The sequence below is a fragment of the Triturus cristatus genome, chromosome 1_1 (assembly GCF_964204655.1).
Source record: "Triturus cristatus chromosome 1_1, aTriCri1.1, whole genome shotgun sequence".
Classification (NCBI taxonomy): domain Eukaryota; kingdom Metazoa; phylum Chordata; class Amphibia; order Caudata; family Salamandridae; genus Triturus; species Triturus cristatus.
The window spans coordinates 780,136,498-780,157,358 of NC_140579.1; the positions used below are offsets into that span (position 1 = coordinate 780,136,498).

The 20,861-nt window shown below is 47.9% G+C and overlaps 1 protein-coding gene across 4 annotated transcripts in view; it reads left to right on the plus strand.

Annotated features, from left to right (window-relative positions):
- LOC146871072 (sortilin-like) overlaps positions 1-20,861 on the plus strand; it is a 947,375-nt gene that overhangs the window by 422,914 nt on the left and 503,600 nt on the right. For all 4 annotated transcript variants that reach the window (XM_085650259.1, XM_085650260.1, XM_085650261.1 and 1 more), the window contains one exon: positions 19,228-19,358. In XM_085650259.1, coding sequence (XP_085506385.1) covers positions 19,228-19,358 — 131 coding nt within the window. The remainder of the gene's footprint in view (positions 1-19,227; positions 19,359-20,861) is intronic.

A 20,861-nucleotide genomic window follows, 5' to 3' on the forward strand; every position in this document is an offset into this window, starting at 1 on the left:
ACAGCCTCAATATGTCAAAAACCAGTGAAGCAAAAAGCAAAAATTTGGGGTGACCATAGGATAGCAGACCCTACTCTCCTACACAACCCCCCCCCAAACGCTGGGACATTAAACTAGCCTTGACCAGTCTCGTCTTCATGTCCTAAGTGGAAGTACCTGGAGAGACCATCTGCATTCCCATGGTCAGTACCTGGCCGGTGCTCCACTGTAAAGTCCATCCCCTGTAGGGAAATGGACCACCTAAGCAGTTTGGGGTTTTCACCCTTCATCTGATTTAGCCACAAGAGGGGCTTATGGTCGGTCTGAATCTTGAAGTGAGTGCCAAACAAGTATGGCCTCAGCTTCTTCAGGGCCCACACCACAGCAAAGGCCTCCCTCTCAATAGCTGACCAATTCTTCTCTCTGGGGGTCAACCTTCTGCTAATAAAAGCAATGGGTTGGTCTTGACCATCTACATTAAGTTGTGACAGCACAGCTCCCACACCCAACTCAGAAGCATCTGTTTGGACAATAAACTCTTTGGAGTAGTCAGGACTTTTCAGGATAGGTGCAGAGCACATGGCCTCCTTCAGGTCATCAAATGCCTTTTGACAGCTTACTGTCCACTGAACCTTTTTGGGCATCTTCTTGGATGTCAGATCATTAAGAGGAGTCACAATGGACCCATAGTTCTTAACAAACTTCCTGTAATACCCAGTCAAGCCCAAGAAAGCTCGAACTTGAGTCTGGGTGGTTGGAGGGGACCAGTCCTTGATGGATTGTATCTTACTCTCCAGTGGTTGAACTTGGCCTCCACCTACAAGGTGGCCCAAATATACAACCTTACTCTGCCCTATCTGGCACTTAGTAGCCTTGATAGTGAGGCCTGCCCTTTGCAGAGCCTCAAGAGCCTTCTTCAGGTGGATCAGGTGATCCTCCCAGGTGGAACTAAAGACAGCAATGTCATCAAGATATGCTGCGCAAAAGTCATCCAACCCAGTAAGGACTTGGTTCACCAGCCTTTGGAAGGTGGCAGGTGCATTCTTCAGACCAAAGGGCATCACCACAAACTGATAATGCCCACCTGGGGTTGAGAATGCTGTTTTGGCCTTAGACTCCTCAGCTAACCTGATTTGCCAATAGCCAGCTGTCAAGTCAAATGTGCTCAAAAACTTTGCAGAAGCTAGTTTGTCTATGAGCTCATCTGCCCTTGGAATAGGGTGTGCATCTGTCCTGGTGACAGCATTGAGTCCTCTGTAGTCCACACAGAACCTCATCTCTCTCTTGCCATCTTTGGTGTGAGGTTTGGGGACCAGAACCACTGGGCTAGCCCAGGGGCTCTCTGAGGGTTCAATAACACCTAATTCCAGCATTTTATGTACCTCAGCCTTTATACAGTCCCTGACGTGGTCAGGTTGTCTGTAAAGTTTGTTCTTTACAGGCAGACTGTCACCAGTGTCCACAACATGGGTACACCAGTCAGTTTGACTAGGTATCAAGGAAAACATATGTGAAAATGATTGTAGAACCTGTCTACATTCAGTCTGCTGATGGGCAGTGAGGTTGCCTCCAAGGGTCACTCCTTCAACTGAGCCATCTTCAGGGTTCTGAGACAACAGGTCTGGGAGAGGGTCACTCTCTTCCTCCTGTCCCTCATCTGTAGCCATGAGCAAGCCCATGTCTGCCCTGTCAACATATGCTTTAAGCCTGTTAACATGGAGTACCCTGTGGGGACTCCTGGGAGTTCCTAGGTCGACCAAGTAGGTGACCTCTCCCTTCTTTTCCAGGATTGTATGGGGTCCAGACCATTTGTCTTGGAGTGCTGCTGGGGCCACTGGCTCCAACACCCATACCTTCTGTCCTGGCTGATACTCAACCAAGACAGCCTTTTGGTCATGCCAAGCTTTCTGTAAGGCCTGGCTTGCCTCAAGGTTTTTAGATGCCTTCTCCATATACTCAGCCATCCTGGAGCGGAGACCAAGTACATAGTCCACTATGTCTAGCTTAGGCTTTTTGAGAGGTAACTCCCATCCTTCCTTCACCAAACACAGTGGGCCTCTCACAGGGTGCCCAAACAACAATTCAAAGGGGCTGTAGCCAACTCCTTTTTGTGGGACCTCTCTGTAAGCAAACAGAAGGCAGGGTAGAAGGATATCCCATCTTCGCCTGAGCTTTTCAGGTAATCCTTTGATCATACCCTTTAGGGTCTTGTTGAATCTCTCAACAAGCCCATTGCATTGTGGGTGATAAGGGGTGGTGAACTTGTAGTTGACACCACATTCCTTCCACATAGCTGTCAAGTATCCTGACATAAAGTTGGTACCTCTGTCAGATACTACCTCCTTAGGAAACCCCACTCTGGAGAATACTCCCAGCAGGGCCCTGGCCACAACAGGAGCTGTAGTGGTCCTAAGGGGAATTGCCTCTGGATACCTGGTGGCATGATCCACTACCACCAGTATAAATCTGTGCCCAGATGCAGTGGGAGGATCCATGGGACCCACTATGTCTATTCCCACTCTTTCAAAGGGAACCCCCACCACAGGTAGTGGTATCAGGGGGGCCTTTGTTGTGCCACCTGATTTGCCACTGGCTTGGCAGGTAACACAGGAGCGACAAAACTCCTTTGTATCTTCATTCATATGAGGCCAGTGAAAGTGAGGGACAAGTCTGTCCCAGGTCTTGTTCTGGCCTAGGTGTCCTGCTAAAGGAATATCATGGGCCAAGGTAAGAAGGAAGCCCCTAAATTGCAGAGGTATGACCAACCTCCTGGTTGCACCAGGCTTGGGGTCTCTAGCCTCTGAATAAAGGAGCCCTTCATCCCAATACACTTTATGGGTACCTTGAGCATTCCCAGCAGCCTCAGCAGCAGCCAGCTGTCTGAGGGGTTCAAGAGAGGGACAGGATAACTGAGCCTGCCTCAAGTCAGCCCTTGAAGGTCCCCCTGTCCCCAGAAACTCAACCTGATCAGGTTCAAGCTCTTCAGGGACAGTTCCTTCAGGGTCCTCTAGATCAGCTTCCTGGGAAGGCTGATCATCACTCTGAGGCAGGGGGGAAGGCACAGCCTTGACCCTCCTGTTCTTCTTCTTGGTAGGTGCTTGGTCCATTGTTCCAGGATCCAAGACCTGTGGTTCAGTGAGGCACTTTTTGGCCTGTGACCTGGTCACAGCAAGGACATGTGATGATATACCTAACATCTCTGCATGAGTCCTGTACTCCACTTCTGACCATAGAGAACTCTCTAGGTCATTGCCCAACAAACATTCTACTGGGAGGTCTGCACTAACCACAACCCTTTTGAGGCCAGTTACCCCTCCCCATGAGAAGTTAACAACTGCCACACTATGTGAAGTAGTGGCATTGCTGGCATTGGTCACCAGGTAGTTCTCACCTGGTATGTACTGTCCAGGATCCACAAAGCCTGGTGTCACCATAGTGACACTGGCACATGTGTCCCTGTAGGCTTGAGCCACTTTGTCATTAATTAAAGGAGTCTGTCTGTACTTGCCCAGGTTACTGGGGCTCACAGTCAGGGACAAATCAATGTCCCCATCACAGATCAAGACTGCCTGTGTAAGGGTTCTGTCTAAGTCAGAATCTCCTTCAGTTCCCATAGTGATTCCCACTACACCCTTTGTCTGGGGACCAACACTGCTAACAGTAGTACTGGGAGCAGGTGCCTTAGGGGCAACAGTGTTGGGGGCTCCACCCTTTTTGCAATCACTAGTCCAGTGAGTTGTATTTTTACAATGATTGCACCAGGGTTTCTTCTGACCTTCTTTCTTCTTCTTGGACTGTTGGGACCCACCCTCCTTAGCAGTAGTTTGGGGCCCTGTTGAAGACTTCTGGTCTTTAGGTTTCTGATCTCCACCCTTTTGGTCTGTTTTCTTCTGATCACCCCCTTGGCCCTGGTTCTGGTTCTTTTGCTTAACCCTGGTTCTGACCCATTTGTCTGCCTTCTTTCCCAATTCTTGGGGAGAGGTCAGATCAGAGTCAACCAAGTGTTGATGCAGTTGCTGGTTTTGACAGTTATTTAAAATCTGTTCTCTCATCATCAAATTATACAATCCTGTAAAATCAGATACCTTACTTCCCAGCAACCAACCCTCCAAAGCCTTAGTGGCACATTCAATGTATTCAGACCAGTCCTGAGTCTGTGTCTTTTGGGTGTCTCTGAACATTAACCTGTACTGCTCAGTGGTTAAGCCTAACCCATCAACTAGAACACTCTTCAGGACTCTGTAGTTTCTGACATCCTCTTCTCTAACAGTGAGGAGTCTGTCTCTGCCTCTTCCTTCAAAGGAGAGCCAGAGGATTGCTGCCCACTGATCTTCGGGAACCTGCTGTACTTTGCAGGCTCTCTCAAGAGCAGTTATCCACTTGTGGATGTCATCCCCACTTTTGTAGGGGGGCACAACCTTAGACAGGTTTCTATTATCGAAAACCCTATCTTTGTCCTTAGGGACAATGCTGCCACCAGTGGGTATAGACCCACTCTCTCTAGGTTGCCTAGCCTTGTTCAGTTTTTCTTCCATCAGGGCTACTTCTAGCTCCTGCTTCCTGATCCTCAGCTGGGCTTCCTGCATTCTGGCCTCATGTTCCCTCCTCTGAGGGGTGGTCATCCTTTTCCTGGAGTGACCTTGAGAGCCTCTAGAGCCATGGGAAGCATTGGAGTCACCTGAGCGATTCCTTTGCCTTCCAAGCCCTGTGTTAAGTCCACTGGGGAGATCCAGTGGGTTGAACCCACTGTCAGTCCCCAATAGCCTTGGTTTAGCTGGGCCAAGTATAATACTTGGCACTGGGCTAGTTCTCCCTTCATCCTCACTACTGTCAGTATCCTTTTCACTCTCATCCTCTGTGGTAGGCATCCCATCTAAGGGGTGACTATTGGAACTGGGTACCTCTGTAGTATCTTCAGAAGGGGGGCCTCCTGTTCCTGTCCCTAAGGGGGCTAACTGGGAAGCTTTCTTGAGTGCTCTCTGATTCTCATCATTCTGTAAGAGCTCTCTGAGCTCAGCAGAGTTTGGGTTCTTGGGCTGTTTAAGGCCTCTAAGAGTTGCCAAATGCCTGAGCTCATTCTGATTAAGGGTAGCATAGATGGATGGTGCCCTCGGGGGGTCACTCTCAACAGAGATGGGTACAGTGGACCCCTCTGCCCCAGCCATTGCTCTTAAGTGTGGGTGGATGTGTTGCAATCTACCTACACTTGGGTTTACCTACTAAACCTATCTAGTAGTTGTAGTCAGGGTGTGCTACTCCCTTTGCTCTACAACAACTAAGTTCAGTAGAACTTAAGTATATCTAATCTTGTTTTATATGTACCTACAGGTACCTATGTGATCTTTCAATTGGTAACCAAGAGATTACAATGGTAAAACACAGCAAGCTCAAATCCAACCGCTGCTCACCAATGTGAGAAGTTGGCCTGGTATATGCTGTTCACTAGTTCTAGTGACCACCTTGTACCATGCCAAGCAACCCTTATGGTGTGGTTGTAAGTCAACCTTTTTGGACTAGCTGCCCTAGTGGTAGCGTAGGCTAAGCAGTCTTTGAGGCTAAACTCGTGAAGCGTGTTAAGCCAGCTGTTTTACCAAATGCAACCCCCTTTTATACCAATGAAAGGACACCACACAGATATATATTCAAAATATATATGTATTTATTTCTCAAAGTAACCCCTAGTCTCTTTATGAGCACAGGAGCACAAATCGTCAAACAAGATTATCACAGAATACACAGAAGTTGCACTTTATATGGATAGGCCCTGGTGGCCACTCAAACCATATACTAAAATAGTGGTATAAGTACCACGAACAGAAAAGGGAAAAGGCCTAAGGCCTCTAGAATCGCTGGGCCTACAAGGAGCTAACGTCAGTTAGTGACCAGGAGGTCCACGGGTGGCGTGTGCAGAGCAAATAGTCACACGCGTGCTCCCATAGGTTTCAATGGGTGCGTAAAAAGTACAAAGTTACTGCAAAAGGAATCTTCCGGATGACCTAGGAACTTAAGATTTGGAACACAGGCACTAGAGATGTAATACTACACTTGGGCACAGGTGTGCCAGCTTTACCTCACCCACAGGAAGCGGGTGCATAGGCCTCGAAGTGCGTCGGGTTTCTTCTATCTGTTCCGTGGGGCCTGTAGACAAAAGTGCTGCAGGCGGTCGGTCGGGAAGAGATGCAGTGGATCCAAGAGTGGATCGGAGATGTTGAAGACCTGTAAGCAGAGGGGACAGTGTTCACAGTCACTAGCCAGTGACCAGCGTGGCACCAGGTGGGTACCAGGCGATGTCGGGTGCAAACAGGTGATGAGGGGTAGCTTGTCTCCGCAGCCACGTGGTCCCTGAAGGTCGACGACGTCCAGGAGTCGGCTCACGAGCTGTCCCACGCAGGCTCTCGCTGTCGGCGGTGTCGGCGACTTGATCGAAGCAAACAAGCCTTGGCAAAAGCAATTGCAGGAGGATTCGGAAATCAGCTGTTGGTTCTGACCAGCAAGGTCAGATGGATTGCTCCTTTGGAGGGGAGCAAGGGCCAGTCTGGAGCAACCAGACCAGCGGTGTTTGTCGTAGATTTCGTCGCCAAGATGGCCACTAGCCAGCGGGCCAGCAACCGGTTAGGCGCGTCGAGTGGCAAAATGCAGAAGGGCCCCACGCAGATCGTGGAGATGCTGGAGGGCTCACCTTTGGTGCAGATGCTGCTCGAGGGTTGGGCTTCTCAGGACCCAAAGCACAACTTGGAGGGAGCCTCGGTTGTTGCACTGGTCAGCTTGTCGTAGTCGTTCCAAGATGGCTGGCTCCACGTGTCTCGGTGCCTCCACGGGTCTCCTCTTTGCAGGGACTGTGGATCGGGCGGTGAGAGGTCTGGAGGTCCAGGTCTTGTCAGTCTCTGGGCTCGGGCTCCGGCGGGAGGCGGCGGCAAAGCAGACGGTGATTCGCTGGATGGTGCTTGCGTTAGCAAGGTGGTCACTCCCTGACCACAGGGGAGATTTTCTTCAGTCTTCTGTGCAGCAGAATGTCGAAGTTCCCGTCTTCTTCTTAGTTTCAAGTTGATTCCAGGATGTCTGAAGTCTTAGGACACAGCTCCTACCTTTAAGCGGATTCTAGGGGCCGGACTACCTGCTAGGTCCCTCCCTAAGGGTGGGACCAGGAAGGGGGGTGGTTACACCCCCAATCCTTTGTCCAGCTCGCCCCAGGCCCGGGACTGGTGTGCCCCAGGACCGGTTTGAACTGGCATATGCACCGAGGCTCCTTGTGAGCCACAGGCATGTCTGGTTTCTTTCAAGCCCTACCTGACCAATACACAAAATCCTGTCTGGGGTGGTGCATGCACCTCCCCTGGCAGGAAACCCTTTGTCCACACCTCCCAAGCTGGAAGGACTCCCAGCAGCAGGAGGGCAGACTTGTGTCTGTGGTGGCAGCATCCATTTTGTGGAGCTGAGGCTATGTCTGATTTTACCCGGGTTTCAGGTACTGTACATGTCGTGTCCCTCTAGAAGGGTGGAATGCTAACCCCGTCGCCAGAATTGGCGAGGGGTTAGTATTCCAATTCGTATGACACCTTACTCGACATGTTTTGATAAAGCCAAACCAAAGATAGCATTTAACCGCGAGGTTCATAATGCACTTAAGAGTATATGGTATGACGATATCTGGAAACAGTAGAAGGAAGTTGTTCCGACCACTGCAGACAGGCTCAGCTCATGCCAGAGCACCATCTCACATGGAACCAAGCACTCTGCCTTCAGGATTGTTAAGGCCTGCCATAGGAGTGACTTATAGGTTACCAGGTGTCCCATTTAAGGTTAGGTATAGGTATACTACACCTAAGTAAGAGGTGATTACACCAACTTACCCCAGCTGAGTGATCAGCCAGTTGTGTCAGATTGTTAGGCCAAGCCTGGGGTGGCATAATACATGCTGCAGCCCCTGGCAGGCCTTGGGTACACCAATGCCCTGGGTACCTAGTGTACACTGGTACAGGGGCTGACAGGGTGATCCACTTCCAATTGGTTATGCACCTAGGGTGCATAGTTTTAATTTAGTAGAGAGAACAGCAGGCTGGGGGTCTGATTGGCAGGCCCACAGCCTCAATATGTCAAAAACCAGTGAAGCAAAAAGCAAAAATTTGGGGTGACCATAGGATAGCAGACCCTACTCTCCTACAACGCTTTTTTACCTTCATTAGAGATCTTGTACTGGGGAATGCGTGGCAATTTAACATTGGCTTTCAAAGTGACAACATACGGCGGTATTTCCAAAAGGCCCACATCATTAGGGCCAGTGGCCCAAAGGGCATCAGGAAGAGACGACAATTCAGCTGGCAGTTTATTCTTCGACAAATACATGGGAGAAATCGCTTCCCTACCCAGTGTAAGTTGTACTCCCGAGGGGGAACAATATAATGTCGCATGTAATCTCTTTAGCAGATCCAATCCTAATAGGTTTTCACCACATCCCGTCGTTAGGATAAGGGGTGCTTTCAGCTCACAAGGTCCAACAGAAAGGGCCATAGGACTTGAGATCGGGTTCCTAACCGGGGCGCCAGAAAAACCTACTGAAACATTCATTTTGCCAGACAAAGGCGTGCCAGGGAGTTTTGAGCGCATAATAGAACTCTTTGCAGCACCAGTATCCAGCAGAAAGGGCTCTGTTACACCCGCTGTAGTCACCTTAACATACGGTCCGCTCTGATCCACTGGCACTGAAACAACTCCCTCTCTCTGTCTATGGCTGTCCTAGTAATCATTACCTTCCGTATTATCATCTTCTACATAATAGTCATTATTATAGTACTGCGCTGTCTTGCCAGTTGCATTGGCTTGCTGATCAAAACTATTTATCGTATTCTGAGGCGGAAGAGGACGCGCGTTCTGGGGAACATTTCCACGCCCTCTACCTCTTGGAGCTTGCTGGCCACCTCTACCTTTTGCGCCATAAGCATTATTCGTGCGCTGCAACAATCTAAGACAATTATTTTTAAAATGACCTTCCTCCTTGCAATATGAACACTGATTGGGACCTATAGGGACACGTGGTTGATAATACCCATACATTTGCTGATTATTCTGAAACTGTTGGGGTTGCTGATAGATACCCTGGGTTTGCCTATAATTATTCTGACCTCCACGTGGCGGATAAGCCTGCTGTAAAAGAACCTTCGTTTTTAATTCTTTCGTTTTCTTGTCTGTTCTATCCTTCTCATCTTGATCCCTATTTTCGTAATACTGTGCAGTAGCCAGTATTTGCGCTGAAGAGGAAACGGCCCAAGAACTCTCCGAATCTTTAAATTTTTTACACAACTCTGGAAGCAAATTATGCACAAATTTATCAACAAATAACCGTTGGCCACCTTCTGTACTCATGTCTTGACCACTGTGGTCGATAAATGTTTCTTCAAACCTGGTAAAGAAATCGGACACTGTTTCATCTTTCTTCTGTTTGCATGCGGATAATTTATCCCAATTTACACGTATTGCGGGCATTAAAGTTTTCATATAGTTAATTATTCTACCAGGGAGTTCTGCTACCGCGGGCTCAGGCTTGGCACCACCAACCTGTCTATTGTCTGCATTAATGATATTAGCCCATGTGTCACCTAGTTCTGCAACATGATCTGTATTACGAATCAATCCCCACAAAGGCTGTGGAACAACATTCCCGAACAACAGATCTATGTCAGCTAGATTCATGACACAAGATTCTGCAGTCTGCGATAACTCCTTATAATATCCTGCGGGGTTCTCGGGGGTCAGGCAATGTCTGCTTAAGCGCTAAAACTTCAGATCGCTTCCAGGGAACATGTACCCAGACACGCTGAAAATGAGCTGGCATAGCAGCAATACCATTAGCGGCATCAGCCGCAACAGCTTCCTTCCATACCGGAGGGACTTCTCTCATAGGGTACTGTCGCACCTTTTTACCAGAGGAGTCAAGCCTAAACAGTGACTGAGAAGGATCCTCAATCCTAAAAGATAGCAATGTCGCAACTGCTTTCCTAACATCGGGACCCACAATCGTACCTTTTCCAAATTCAAATCGCACTTGACACAACTCCTGCGGGCTTGGGTCTAAACCATTATCTTCCAATTCCTCACAGAGGAATTCACACATTTTCTCAAAAACGTATCTCTGTTTTGGTGCTTCCCACTGATGAAAAACATTCACAACAGATTCTACATCATATCTTGAAGGATAAATAATCCACCTATGTGCCATGTGGTCCAATACTTCTTTCTCTCCAGAACCAGGCAGCTGGCTACGCAACTGCTTACGTTGTGAACCAGGGGTCGTACTAGATGACCCAAAGAGGGGTGATATAAGAATAGTTACTGCACTAGCTATTCGTTGTCGTGCAGAAGGAGAAGTTGAGGCAAGAACTGGGGGAAAAACAGAGGGAAGAAAAACGGGTGTAGATACAGGAGTAGTAGCAGGTAGGGCACCAAGGGGGGCAGCTGATGTGCCAGGTAAAGTCGTAGGGAGCGCAGAAGAGGTAGGTAGCAAAATCGGCGTCCCTTGGGAAGGCTGCGCTGCAGGGATAGGAGCCGGCTGCGGGAAAGCTTGCGGTGCATTAGCTGGAGGCTGTACATTTAAGGGTTGCGGAGGTGCTGTAGCATTTTGCGCATACGGGGGTGGCGAACTTAGCAAATGCGACATTAGGGGGTCTTTCTCCTTTTCTTTTAACGCATCTTGCTGAAGGGGCGGCAAAACTGGGTAACATTTATCAATGACTAGTTTGCGTTGCCTGTGCAACTGCTCATTCATTTGGTCCTCTGCATTATCTTTAAACTGCAAAGCTGCTTGCATTATCGACATACCTCTCTTTTTTATTTTTCTTTGCTAATTTAATTTCTTTTTGTTTGGCTTCCTTTCGCCATAGGCGGAAAGAATCAAACATCGCCGGCCGGGCTTTCTTCTTGAATAATTTAACTTCTAGGTTATCTAGTATTTCTGTGTCGAAACTACCATTTTGGGGCCATTTTAAAACACCATCCTTCCTGGTGTAGCGGATTCATACTTCATTATACGTAATGGGGCCCACGCCATGTTTCACATAAAGCTCATAAGTTGGAGTTCCAATTGGAGGAACCGGACACGAATCCTCTAATCGGGAATCCCTTTTACAACCAAAACAAAGCAAATTTCCAAATATACTAGAACCAGGCATCTTCGCTCACTAGTATAGTTTCAAACTTCAAAGGATTATCGAATACGATAGTCTCGTGAATACACGAGTCCTCTGGCTTTGGCACTTGCAAGTCCCAAATCAAAGCGATCCCAAAGGATACCAAAATCCCGAAGGATACCAAACAAACTGGGAGATGCTCCACTTATACTTAACTGAGGTATCGACGACTTCACCAGAAGACTCTCTCAATTGTTTCGCTCTACCAAATCGTCAAGGGTCCAAAACAGGGCGATAGTCAGGGCAGCAGTCCTTCGTAGCCGTCGGGACGCAGAGAACCTCGCAGTAAAGACTTTCGGACCACGTCGACATGCAGGGGTCGATGAAGTGGCGGCCTTCCTCCAGAATTTCCACACAAAGCTCCCCACGAACCTCTGGCTTGGACCAGTACCGCTGAAATCGCCCCGAGTTGGGCGCCAACTGAGGTACCGGGTTTTTAGAACCCAGCGGTGCAGGGGAACACACCCTAAGACTTCGGGTTCTTCCTGTTTCAGACCTACAGAAACACAGAGTCTTCTAGATGAAATCAAAGATCGTATTTATTGGCTGCAGACCAATCACAGGTATCCGAGAAGTACAACACGATGTATGTTCTCAGGAGACTGCTCCCGAACCAAAAACAAGTCTTTACTTATATACACAAAATTACGCTTGGGGGCAACACCGCCCCTATTTTACAAGTGGTCATTCACATATGTTAGTTTCAAAGAAACAGCAGAGCCATAATGACAATCCCACATTTCAGTTCATTAAGCATACAGTCATTTTACCCAGCAAGGCTCAGAACCCTCATCAGATAACAGCGGACCCCAATAAAACGGGCACCTCCTGCTCGTAAAACAAGCCATAAAGTAGGAAACAGAGTCAGGTGTGAAATAGCTTAGTCAGAGATCGTGTGCGAACAAGGACTTTATGATGGGTCGAGCCCTGATGCTAATCACATTAGGCCGCAAGAAAAGGAACTGGCCGGACAGGATTGACCTCGGGCAGTGGAGTCAGTTTGCACAGGTCAGAGAGAAGTCACAGAAGGTGTACGTGTCCTTTAGGCCTAGGCATGGCCTTAGTGTGCAGCCTATGTGAGGGCAACCACAAAATGGCTACTGTTCTAAAATGGAACCCAAGGGTTCAATATGTGGTATCGTATGCACGGTGAATTCATCAGTGAAACATGACGAAAACACTCATACATACCGCATTTGACATTTGCGGTTCGCTGATACTGAAGTCGGCATGGTAGGGCCATGCTTCCAACACGGTTCCGAAATTTACAGTACCACACAAGGTCCCAGGCTCCTTCACGGCTCCTTGCCACCGACGCCCGCATTTGCGCGTCTGGAGGCGCTTTAAAATCTCTGCAGGGGTCCGCAGCCCGGAACACGCCCGGGCCAAGGGCAGGCCTATCTGCGCCCGTCTGCAGCCGGAGGAGGCCTGAATGGGTCACCCCCCCCCCCCAAGCTTTTCAAGGGGAGACCAACGAATCCTTGGAGTTTGGACTCTACAAAAGATATCATTAAAGTCAGTGACTCCAAGTCACAGGCGTATAATACTCTAGGGCACCACTCTGACCCCCTCGCAAGCATGGGTAGATGAGCAGGTGCGGAGAAACTTTATGCGGCACCAGTGCAACCAGCCTCCTCTGTTCAACAAACATCAATAGATCGGATGTTACAGAGAGCTATTGGTGTAGTGGCAACAGAGAACGAACTAACGGAAAGACGATTGTCACTCACCCCTACCCCTTAGTCTTCACGATGTAACAGGATCTTCACTGTCCATTGATCAGGAACCCCCCACACAAGAACCCGGGCAGCGAGTAGGGTGGATGAACCATACCTAGAAGGTGCCCGCCCAAAAAAAGGGAAGTCCATAACCACCACATCAACGGGGCCCAAACGCAACAAACTACGGCCCATGAGGCACCTGGTGCTGTGAGGGCGGACGGATTAAGACTATCACCAAAAGCAGGTCTAGAACAGCCAGCCTGGGTCATGGACGTGGTGGTGGACATGCAGGACCAAGTAAGGACAATTGTGAGGGACGAACTAAAAAACTTATGGGATCGGGATTGATAAGCTCGCCAAATTGGTTGAACGATGGGTGGATAGGACTGAGGTGATTATGAGGGAAAAGGAATCAGCCAACCTGGTGATCCCCACAAGACCTAACCCTGCGCCCCTAATAATCGATAACCCCCCCCCCCCCAGCATGGTAACCCACCCCAATCAGGAGGATGAGGGAAAGCGACTGAGTAGCTCAAAGGGGTTGGAGAAAAAAGGAAACAGTACTCATGGCCAGGGGCACAAACAGGAGGCACACATGGGAAAAATCAACGATCCAGGTGTAGCAAAGTCCCAAGCAAGTAACCCTACTGGAGAGAGGTCTAGACAGAAGAGTGTTCCACAGGAGGGAACCCATGATTCAGGGCTAGCCCTCCCGTGTATTAACCTCCCCCCGGCCTCAACCCCATATGTAGTCATTTTAGCAGGAGTCCCGGAATTGAAACCGGGGACTAGAGAAACATATTTTGATTTTAGTAATAAATGCCTACATTGGTTAGTTAACCACAAACAGTTTTCCCACAGAGACATAAATGAAATTCTCATGATTCGCAGGGTGGGTTGGGTGGGATGGAGACCAAAAGATATTACTGGCGATTGTGTTGTGATTAATTTCAGGAACACGGCGATTGCGAAATCCCTTCTAGAGCGTCACTATCACAGGCTTAGAGGGTCCATTAGTTCACTATCATTAAGCTATTTTTACCCCCCAGGCCAGAGTCTGCAGGAAGCTAGAAGAAACAACCATCTGAGGAGGGAATGGCAACAGAATAATCAATTCTCTCCACTTATACAGGCTCAACCATCTCCCTTATTTTTTAACATTTCTGTAACCAACAGGTTTAGCCCTCTTGAGGCAGTGGATTGACTCCTGAAGGCAGAGCTCCCACTAGAAGATCACGTTCACCGTAGAGTGTGCACCCCCCTGTTAAGGGAGACTGAACCAAGGAGAGACACCCCGATACAGACTGTGGCATTGGTCCAGGTAAACGAAGGAGGAAAAAATAGATCACCCAGGGGCAAACAGAAATTAGACACTACTGGCACATTTAATACTGACCCATCCAAATATCTAAGTCAGCACTGTGGGATGTAGTAGTAGTAACTCCACCACCTACGGCTAAGGGCCCACATGCCCTGAACACCAGATTAAGCCCATCACAGCCAAAGGAGAGCACATTAGTCAGTCATAGCATCGAACTCCCCTGTCACGTAAACCAAGTGCACTCCCCAAGGGTAAAAATTATTTCTTGGAACATAGCGGCACTAGCTTCTAAATTGGACAGTCCGGACTGGGGACCCTTTATCGAGCATCACGAGATCTGTATGTTCCAAAAAACATGGGCTAGGGACGAATCACACAGACTTGGTTATGCGTCATTTAGTATTCCAGCCACCCATGCGGGGAAGGGCAGACCTCCAGGGGGGCTGTGCACCTGGGTAGGAGTTCATCTGGGTTGTGAGGTAAAACAATTTGAGAGCTCCTCACATGACATCTTCTGTGTTCATTTAACTTTCCACACAAATTTAAGCATTTTGCTAATAAATCTTTATTCGTGACCAGTACCCGAGGCCAAGAGTCCACTACTCTTGATCAACTAAGCACCCTTCTCCCAACCATTCCTCCAAACTGTGGGGTAATCATTGGCGGAGACTTCAATTGCCAATTTGAGCCCCTGAACGGTTTGGTCACAGGCACATTGGATGAGGAGGACCAATATTGGTCTATTCCAGAGGCCAATATACCCCCTGTGAGGGCCTGGACACCGTTAGTACTCCAGATATGCACCCTAACATTAAACGTCTCATTGAGAGCATGTAATGGATGCACCACATCTGATAGCCCGGGGAAACATACTTTTAATAGACCAGGCATACTTCAATCATTGATTACATCATGATAGACACCAAATAATGGCATAGAGTGATACATTTTAAAATCAGTCCTCGCTATGATAGCGACCACAATGCTCTCATTCTAGAAATAACCTTGCCATGTGCCAGGAAGGTGCTGGATAAGCTGCCAGTACTAGACCAAGGTTTGATCCAGTCTAACGGAGGGAGGAAAGTCAGTTGGGGCGAAATCTCCCAATCGCAAGAAAAACTGGCCAAGCTCTACTGTCAAGTTATTCCACACCTCTTGTTTGCAAACCAAGTAGTAGAGAACAAGGGAACCCCTAATCCCATCTCGATAATTCTTATAAATCACCAAGAAATGGTTTCCTCTTTGGCTGCTGTCTTTTATCAAGATAAAAAGCCTAGGGTGATCAACAAACCCAAGCACCAACGGTTTAATGCTAGTTGCCAAGCTGCCAAATCTGACCTCATCTCTGCCATCAGAAGTAGTGACAAGGTAGTGATTAAAGAAGCAAGAGTAAAAAATATAAGAGCGCCATGGCCAAAGCTAAAAAAAACTTGGGAATACCAAAAATGGGAGGATATCAGAAGCGCATTAAACTCACATGACCTGAGGTCCTTCTGGAACATCATAAATACTGGTTCCCATGCTGGTAAATCTGCCACAGAACCTAATATAGACAAAGGAGTATGGAAGGCACATTTTGAAGCCCTTTACACCAAGGCTGAGGATGGGGAAGGGAATGCGGTTGGATGGCCATTGCATTCGGGTCTAATAACTGACGATGGCCTCCCAATCTCGGTGAGTGAAGTCACCGATGCCCTAGGAAAGATAACACCTGCCAAAGCCGCAGGACTGGACAAGGTCCCTGGTGACCTCTTTCGCTCTGAGCCCACTATTTGGGCCCCCTATTTGTCCATTCTGTTCAATGCTATATTACAAGGCATGGCAATCCCCACCACCTGGTCAGGGGCTGAAATAATAGCAATCTACAAAAAGGTCTCCCCGCCTCTCAATTATCGCCCTATTAGCCTCATAGATGTTATCCGGGAAATATTCACCTGTTTCTTACTGGGGCGACTCCAGGCCTGGATGGAGGAACATAATATTCTTACCCCCCTACAAGCCGGGTTTAGAGCTAGAACATCAACAATTGATCATGTTTTTAGGTTGCAGTTGATACACTGGAAATCTGTTTGTATTGAGGGTGGCAGCCTGTACCTTATATTTGTAGACCTAAAATCTGCTTTTGACCTGGTACCAATGGACAAACTGTGGGCAATTTTATCAGACATGGGAGTCCCAGAGTACCTGTGTCATCAGCTAAAACGCCTACATGAGGGTAACTTTGCTCAAATTAGATATGGCAAAAATGGCGAACTATCCTCCCCCTTGCCCCTTAGAGAGAGGTGTCCGCCAAGGTTGCGTCCTCGCACCGACTCTCTTCTGCCTTTTTATTAATGGCCTAATAGACACATTGAATGCTGGGAAGAACATCGATGCCCCTAGGCTGGCGAAGCGCAAAATTCCAGCCCTGATGTTTGCAGATGACTCGCTCCTGCTTGCAAAATCCTCCATGGGAATCCAGAGGACCCTCGATAATTTCAGTGCCTTTTGCAAACATCGGGGACTAGAGATTAATCTCCAAAAAACAAAGTATATGGCCTTCAACGTAGGTAATTCCACACGTCCCAATCCCTGCCTGGATGGTAGACCCCTGGAGAGGGTAACCATCTTTGGGTATTTGGGAATCACGCTGACCGAGAATGGATTGGGGTGCCCAAATTAACAAAGCAGGGCTGAAATCATCTCAAACAACGGGGGGTATTTTAAAATTATACAGGAGCTGCACTGAACAATTGGTCAGTCCAGTTGTGGAAATCTATAAAGTCCAGGCTAGGAGCGCTGCTCTGTATGGAGCAGAACTATGGGAACATTGTGCATCTGGCTCGTTGGTTCGTACAGAGAATTTACTCATTAAACATCTTATGGCCCTCCCCACTAGTACACCCATAACACCTCTCCGTATGGATTTTGGGATTAGACCCATTGTGGATGAAGTTGCTCTTAGACCCCCTATCTATTGGCGCCATCTGTGGAGCACCCCGGAACTAGCTGCATATAGGGTTGAACTGATTGAAGTTATGGGGCTGCGAGGTGCGGGGAAGCTACCATGGTTGGTGTACATTAAGAGTATATGCAATGGTTTGGGTAGGGGTAGTCTATGGAGCAAGGCAGAAGAAACCTCCTAAACAACCGCTAGAAAGACCTTGGTAGAGAGTTTTAGAGATCACAAACTCAACAAGCTTGAAAGGAGGCCCACTGTGGGTCGTCAGACTGCCGAGTTCCTGGAAGCAAAAAATACTTATAGCCTAGAATTGGTGCTGGACGACATTCAGCCACTCCTTGCTAAAAAGCTGTACTCACAATTTAGATATGGAGTCCTTCCACTGCGCTCATTCACTAAAAAATTGGAGGGCTCCTCCAACGGGGAGTGCCCGGCATGCAATAAGTCAGATGAGACGGAGCTTCACGTCATATTTGTTTGCCAGGGCTATAGGAGGGCCAGGTCTTGTTGGTTACTCCAACTTTGTAGGAACCTGGGGTCTAGACACTGTAGTGAAGTGTACATGCTGCTAAAATCTGATGCAAATTGTATTCTATTTCACGTTTCCTATTCACCATGTGGTGCACCCGCATAGCCATCCTAAAAAAGATGGCCAATTAGAATGGCAATCACTTATGATCACCTCCTGACTTAATTTCCCCACTTTCGAATTTGATTGTTTTAATTCTTTTTATGCTAATTTGCTTGGACTGTTGTAATGAACTACTCCCGTCCCCTCCAAATGTTTTATATATTGTGGCCACTTATGGCTATTGTTAAAGAAAACTTTTATACCGCCAAACCTGGGGCAAATTTGATGGATAAGTAAATGTTGTTACTCTTGGGGGGATTAATATTTTCCACTATAGCTTCTTTAAAACAACTCGTAGCTTAAAAAAACAAATAGGAGGACGACTAGGATACTTGTCTTGCATAGACATAGACCTTGTGTTTATTTGCCATCACCTAAAGTGCATCGCAAATTGTAAAAATGTAACACAAAATGGGCCAACAATGACCGCTTGAAATAGCACTCACTTGCACAACGCACAAGCAACTTTGTGCCCCACACATAATTAAGGCAGATGTGTGGAATAGTTTCCCCAGAAATAGGAACATGACTATTCTTATGGTAACTTCTAAATTGTGTACCTTTCGTGTATTTTATCTGTTGTTTTAATGATGCTTTTTTGGCCAAGTGTGCCGAAATAAAGTTTTTATGAACTGAACTGATCAAATTAATTTCATAAAAAATACTTGGGTAATTTGCATGTAGGTAGCCCTTTTCTTTAAAACTGGTGTCCTCTAATCGTGCTAGAGGAAGGACTGTGCGCTGTGAGATTTTATTGGGTACTGATGATTTAAAGAAAGCTCTTTCGTTTATTGCAAAGAGAATTCACTTGCCATCCATCACACTTTCTCTTCAAGAAATGTTTAAAGGGTAATCTCAGTAATTTTACTATTTGGCATGTGCATGCCTGACAGATATCAGAGGCTTTTGATTTTTTGTTCTGCCCTTTTGCAGCTTAAAGACATTGTTTTGGAAATACGTTCACTCCAATGCATGAACCTTTTGCTATCATTGACATTGTCTTTAATAACCCAGTAGTCATTCAACCCACTCCCATGTGTGTTGTGTGTAATCGAATGGATTGGATTCACAGCATGTGCTATCCAAGTGAAGGCTATTTGGAGACTCTAATTTAAGACGTAATGACCAAATATTGAAAGGTTAGCGTTGTTACAGGAAGTGTTTGAGTTAGCTCAGGGACGTAAGAGCATCAGTGTGACGTGGAGAACCGAGATGGTGTAGAGTAGAGAAGGGGTTAGTGGCAAAGGGGTGGTGAAGGTGCAGCCTGGAGTGGTGTGGTGTTGAGATGTCACAGGAAGGAGTGGTATTGGGAATGTCAGAGAGGTCCAGCGATCTAGACGGTAGGATGCAGAGGTGGAAATAAGACCATATTTGGTGTGTGGAGAAACTTAGGGGGGTAGAAGGCTAGGTTTTCAGGGTGGAATGCAATAATATGCCTCTGTTCTTTCTTGTAGAAGCGGACCTTGGCGCTCTTGAATTGAAGCAAACCAAAGACCTGGGTAAAACCTTCAAGTCTATTCGATCGCAGGTGTACTCCTTTGGGCTAGGTGGCCACTTCCTCTTTGCATCTGTGATGACGGAACAGGTACATCCCATGGTGGTGTGGAATTCTTCTTGTTTATGGGTAGAAATGGTAGCCAAAAACTAAGTCCTGTGGTATAGCCTTGAAAGGGAATAAACTCGAAGGAGAACCAGGCTGTCTCTCAAATCAGCAGGATTTCATAATGGGTACATGCACAAAAAGACCAAACACTTTATCTAGCAAGACAAAATGAAAGTAGGACGGGACATAGCAATTTCCTTGGTCAGCCCCCTTTCTACCTCCACACACACACAGTCTTATGAGCACATGCATACACACACCAACCCACACACCAACACTCACACACCAACACTCACACACCAACACTCACACACCAACACTCACACACCAACACTCACACACCAACACTCACACACCAACACTCACACACCAACACTCACACACCAACACTCACACACCAACACTCACACACCAACACTCACACACCAACACTCACACACCAACACTCACACACCAACACTCCAACACGCACACACACCAACACGCTCACACACCAACACGCTCACACACCAACACGCTCACACACCAACACGCTCACACACCAACACGCTCACACACCAACACGCTCACACACCAACACGCTCACACACCAACACGCTCACACACCAACACGCTCACACACCAACACGCTCACACACCAACACGCTCACACACCAACACGCTCACACACCAACACGCTCACACACCAACACGCTCACACACCAACACGCTCACACACCAACACGCTCACACACCAACACGCTCACACACCAACACACACTCACACACCAACACACGCTCACACACCAACACACACTCACACACCAACACTCACACACCAACACTCACACACCAACACTCACACACCAACACTCACACACCAACACTCACACACCAACACTCACACACCAACACTCACACACCAACACGCACACACCAACACGCACACACCAACACGCACACACCAACACGCACACACCAACACTCACACACCAACACGCACACACCAACACGCACACACCAACACGCACACACCAACACGCACACACCAACACTCCAACACGCACACACCAACACTCCAACACGCACACACCAACACTCCAACACGCACACACCGACACTCCAACACGCACACACCGACACTCCAACACGCACACACCGACACTCCAACACGCACACACCAACACGCTCACACACCAACACGCTCACACACCAACACGCTCACACACCAACACGCTCACACACCAACACACACTCACACACCAACACACACTCACACACCAACACACACTCACACACCAACACACACTCACACACCAACACACACTCACACACCAACACACACTCACACACCAACACACACTCACACACCAACACACACTCACACACCAACACACACTCACACACACCAACACACACCAACACACACCAACACACACCAACACACACCAACACACACCAACACACTCACACACACACCAACACACACCAACACACTCACACACA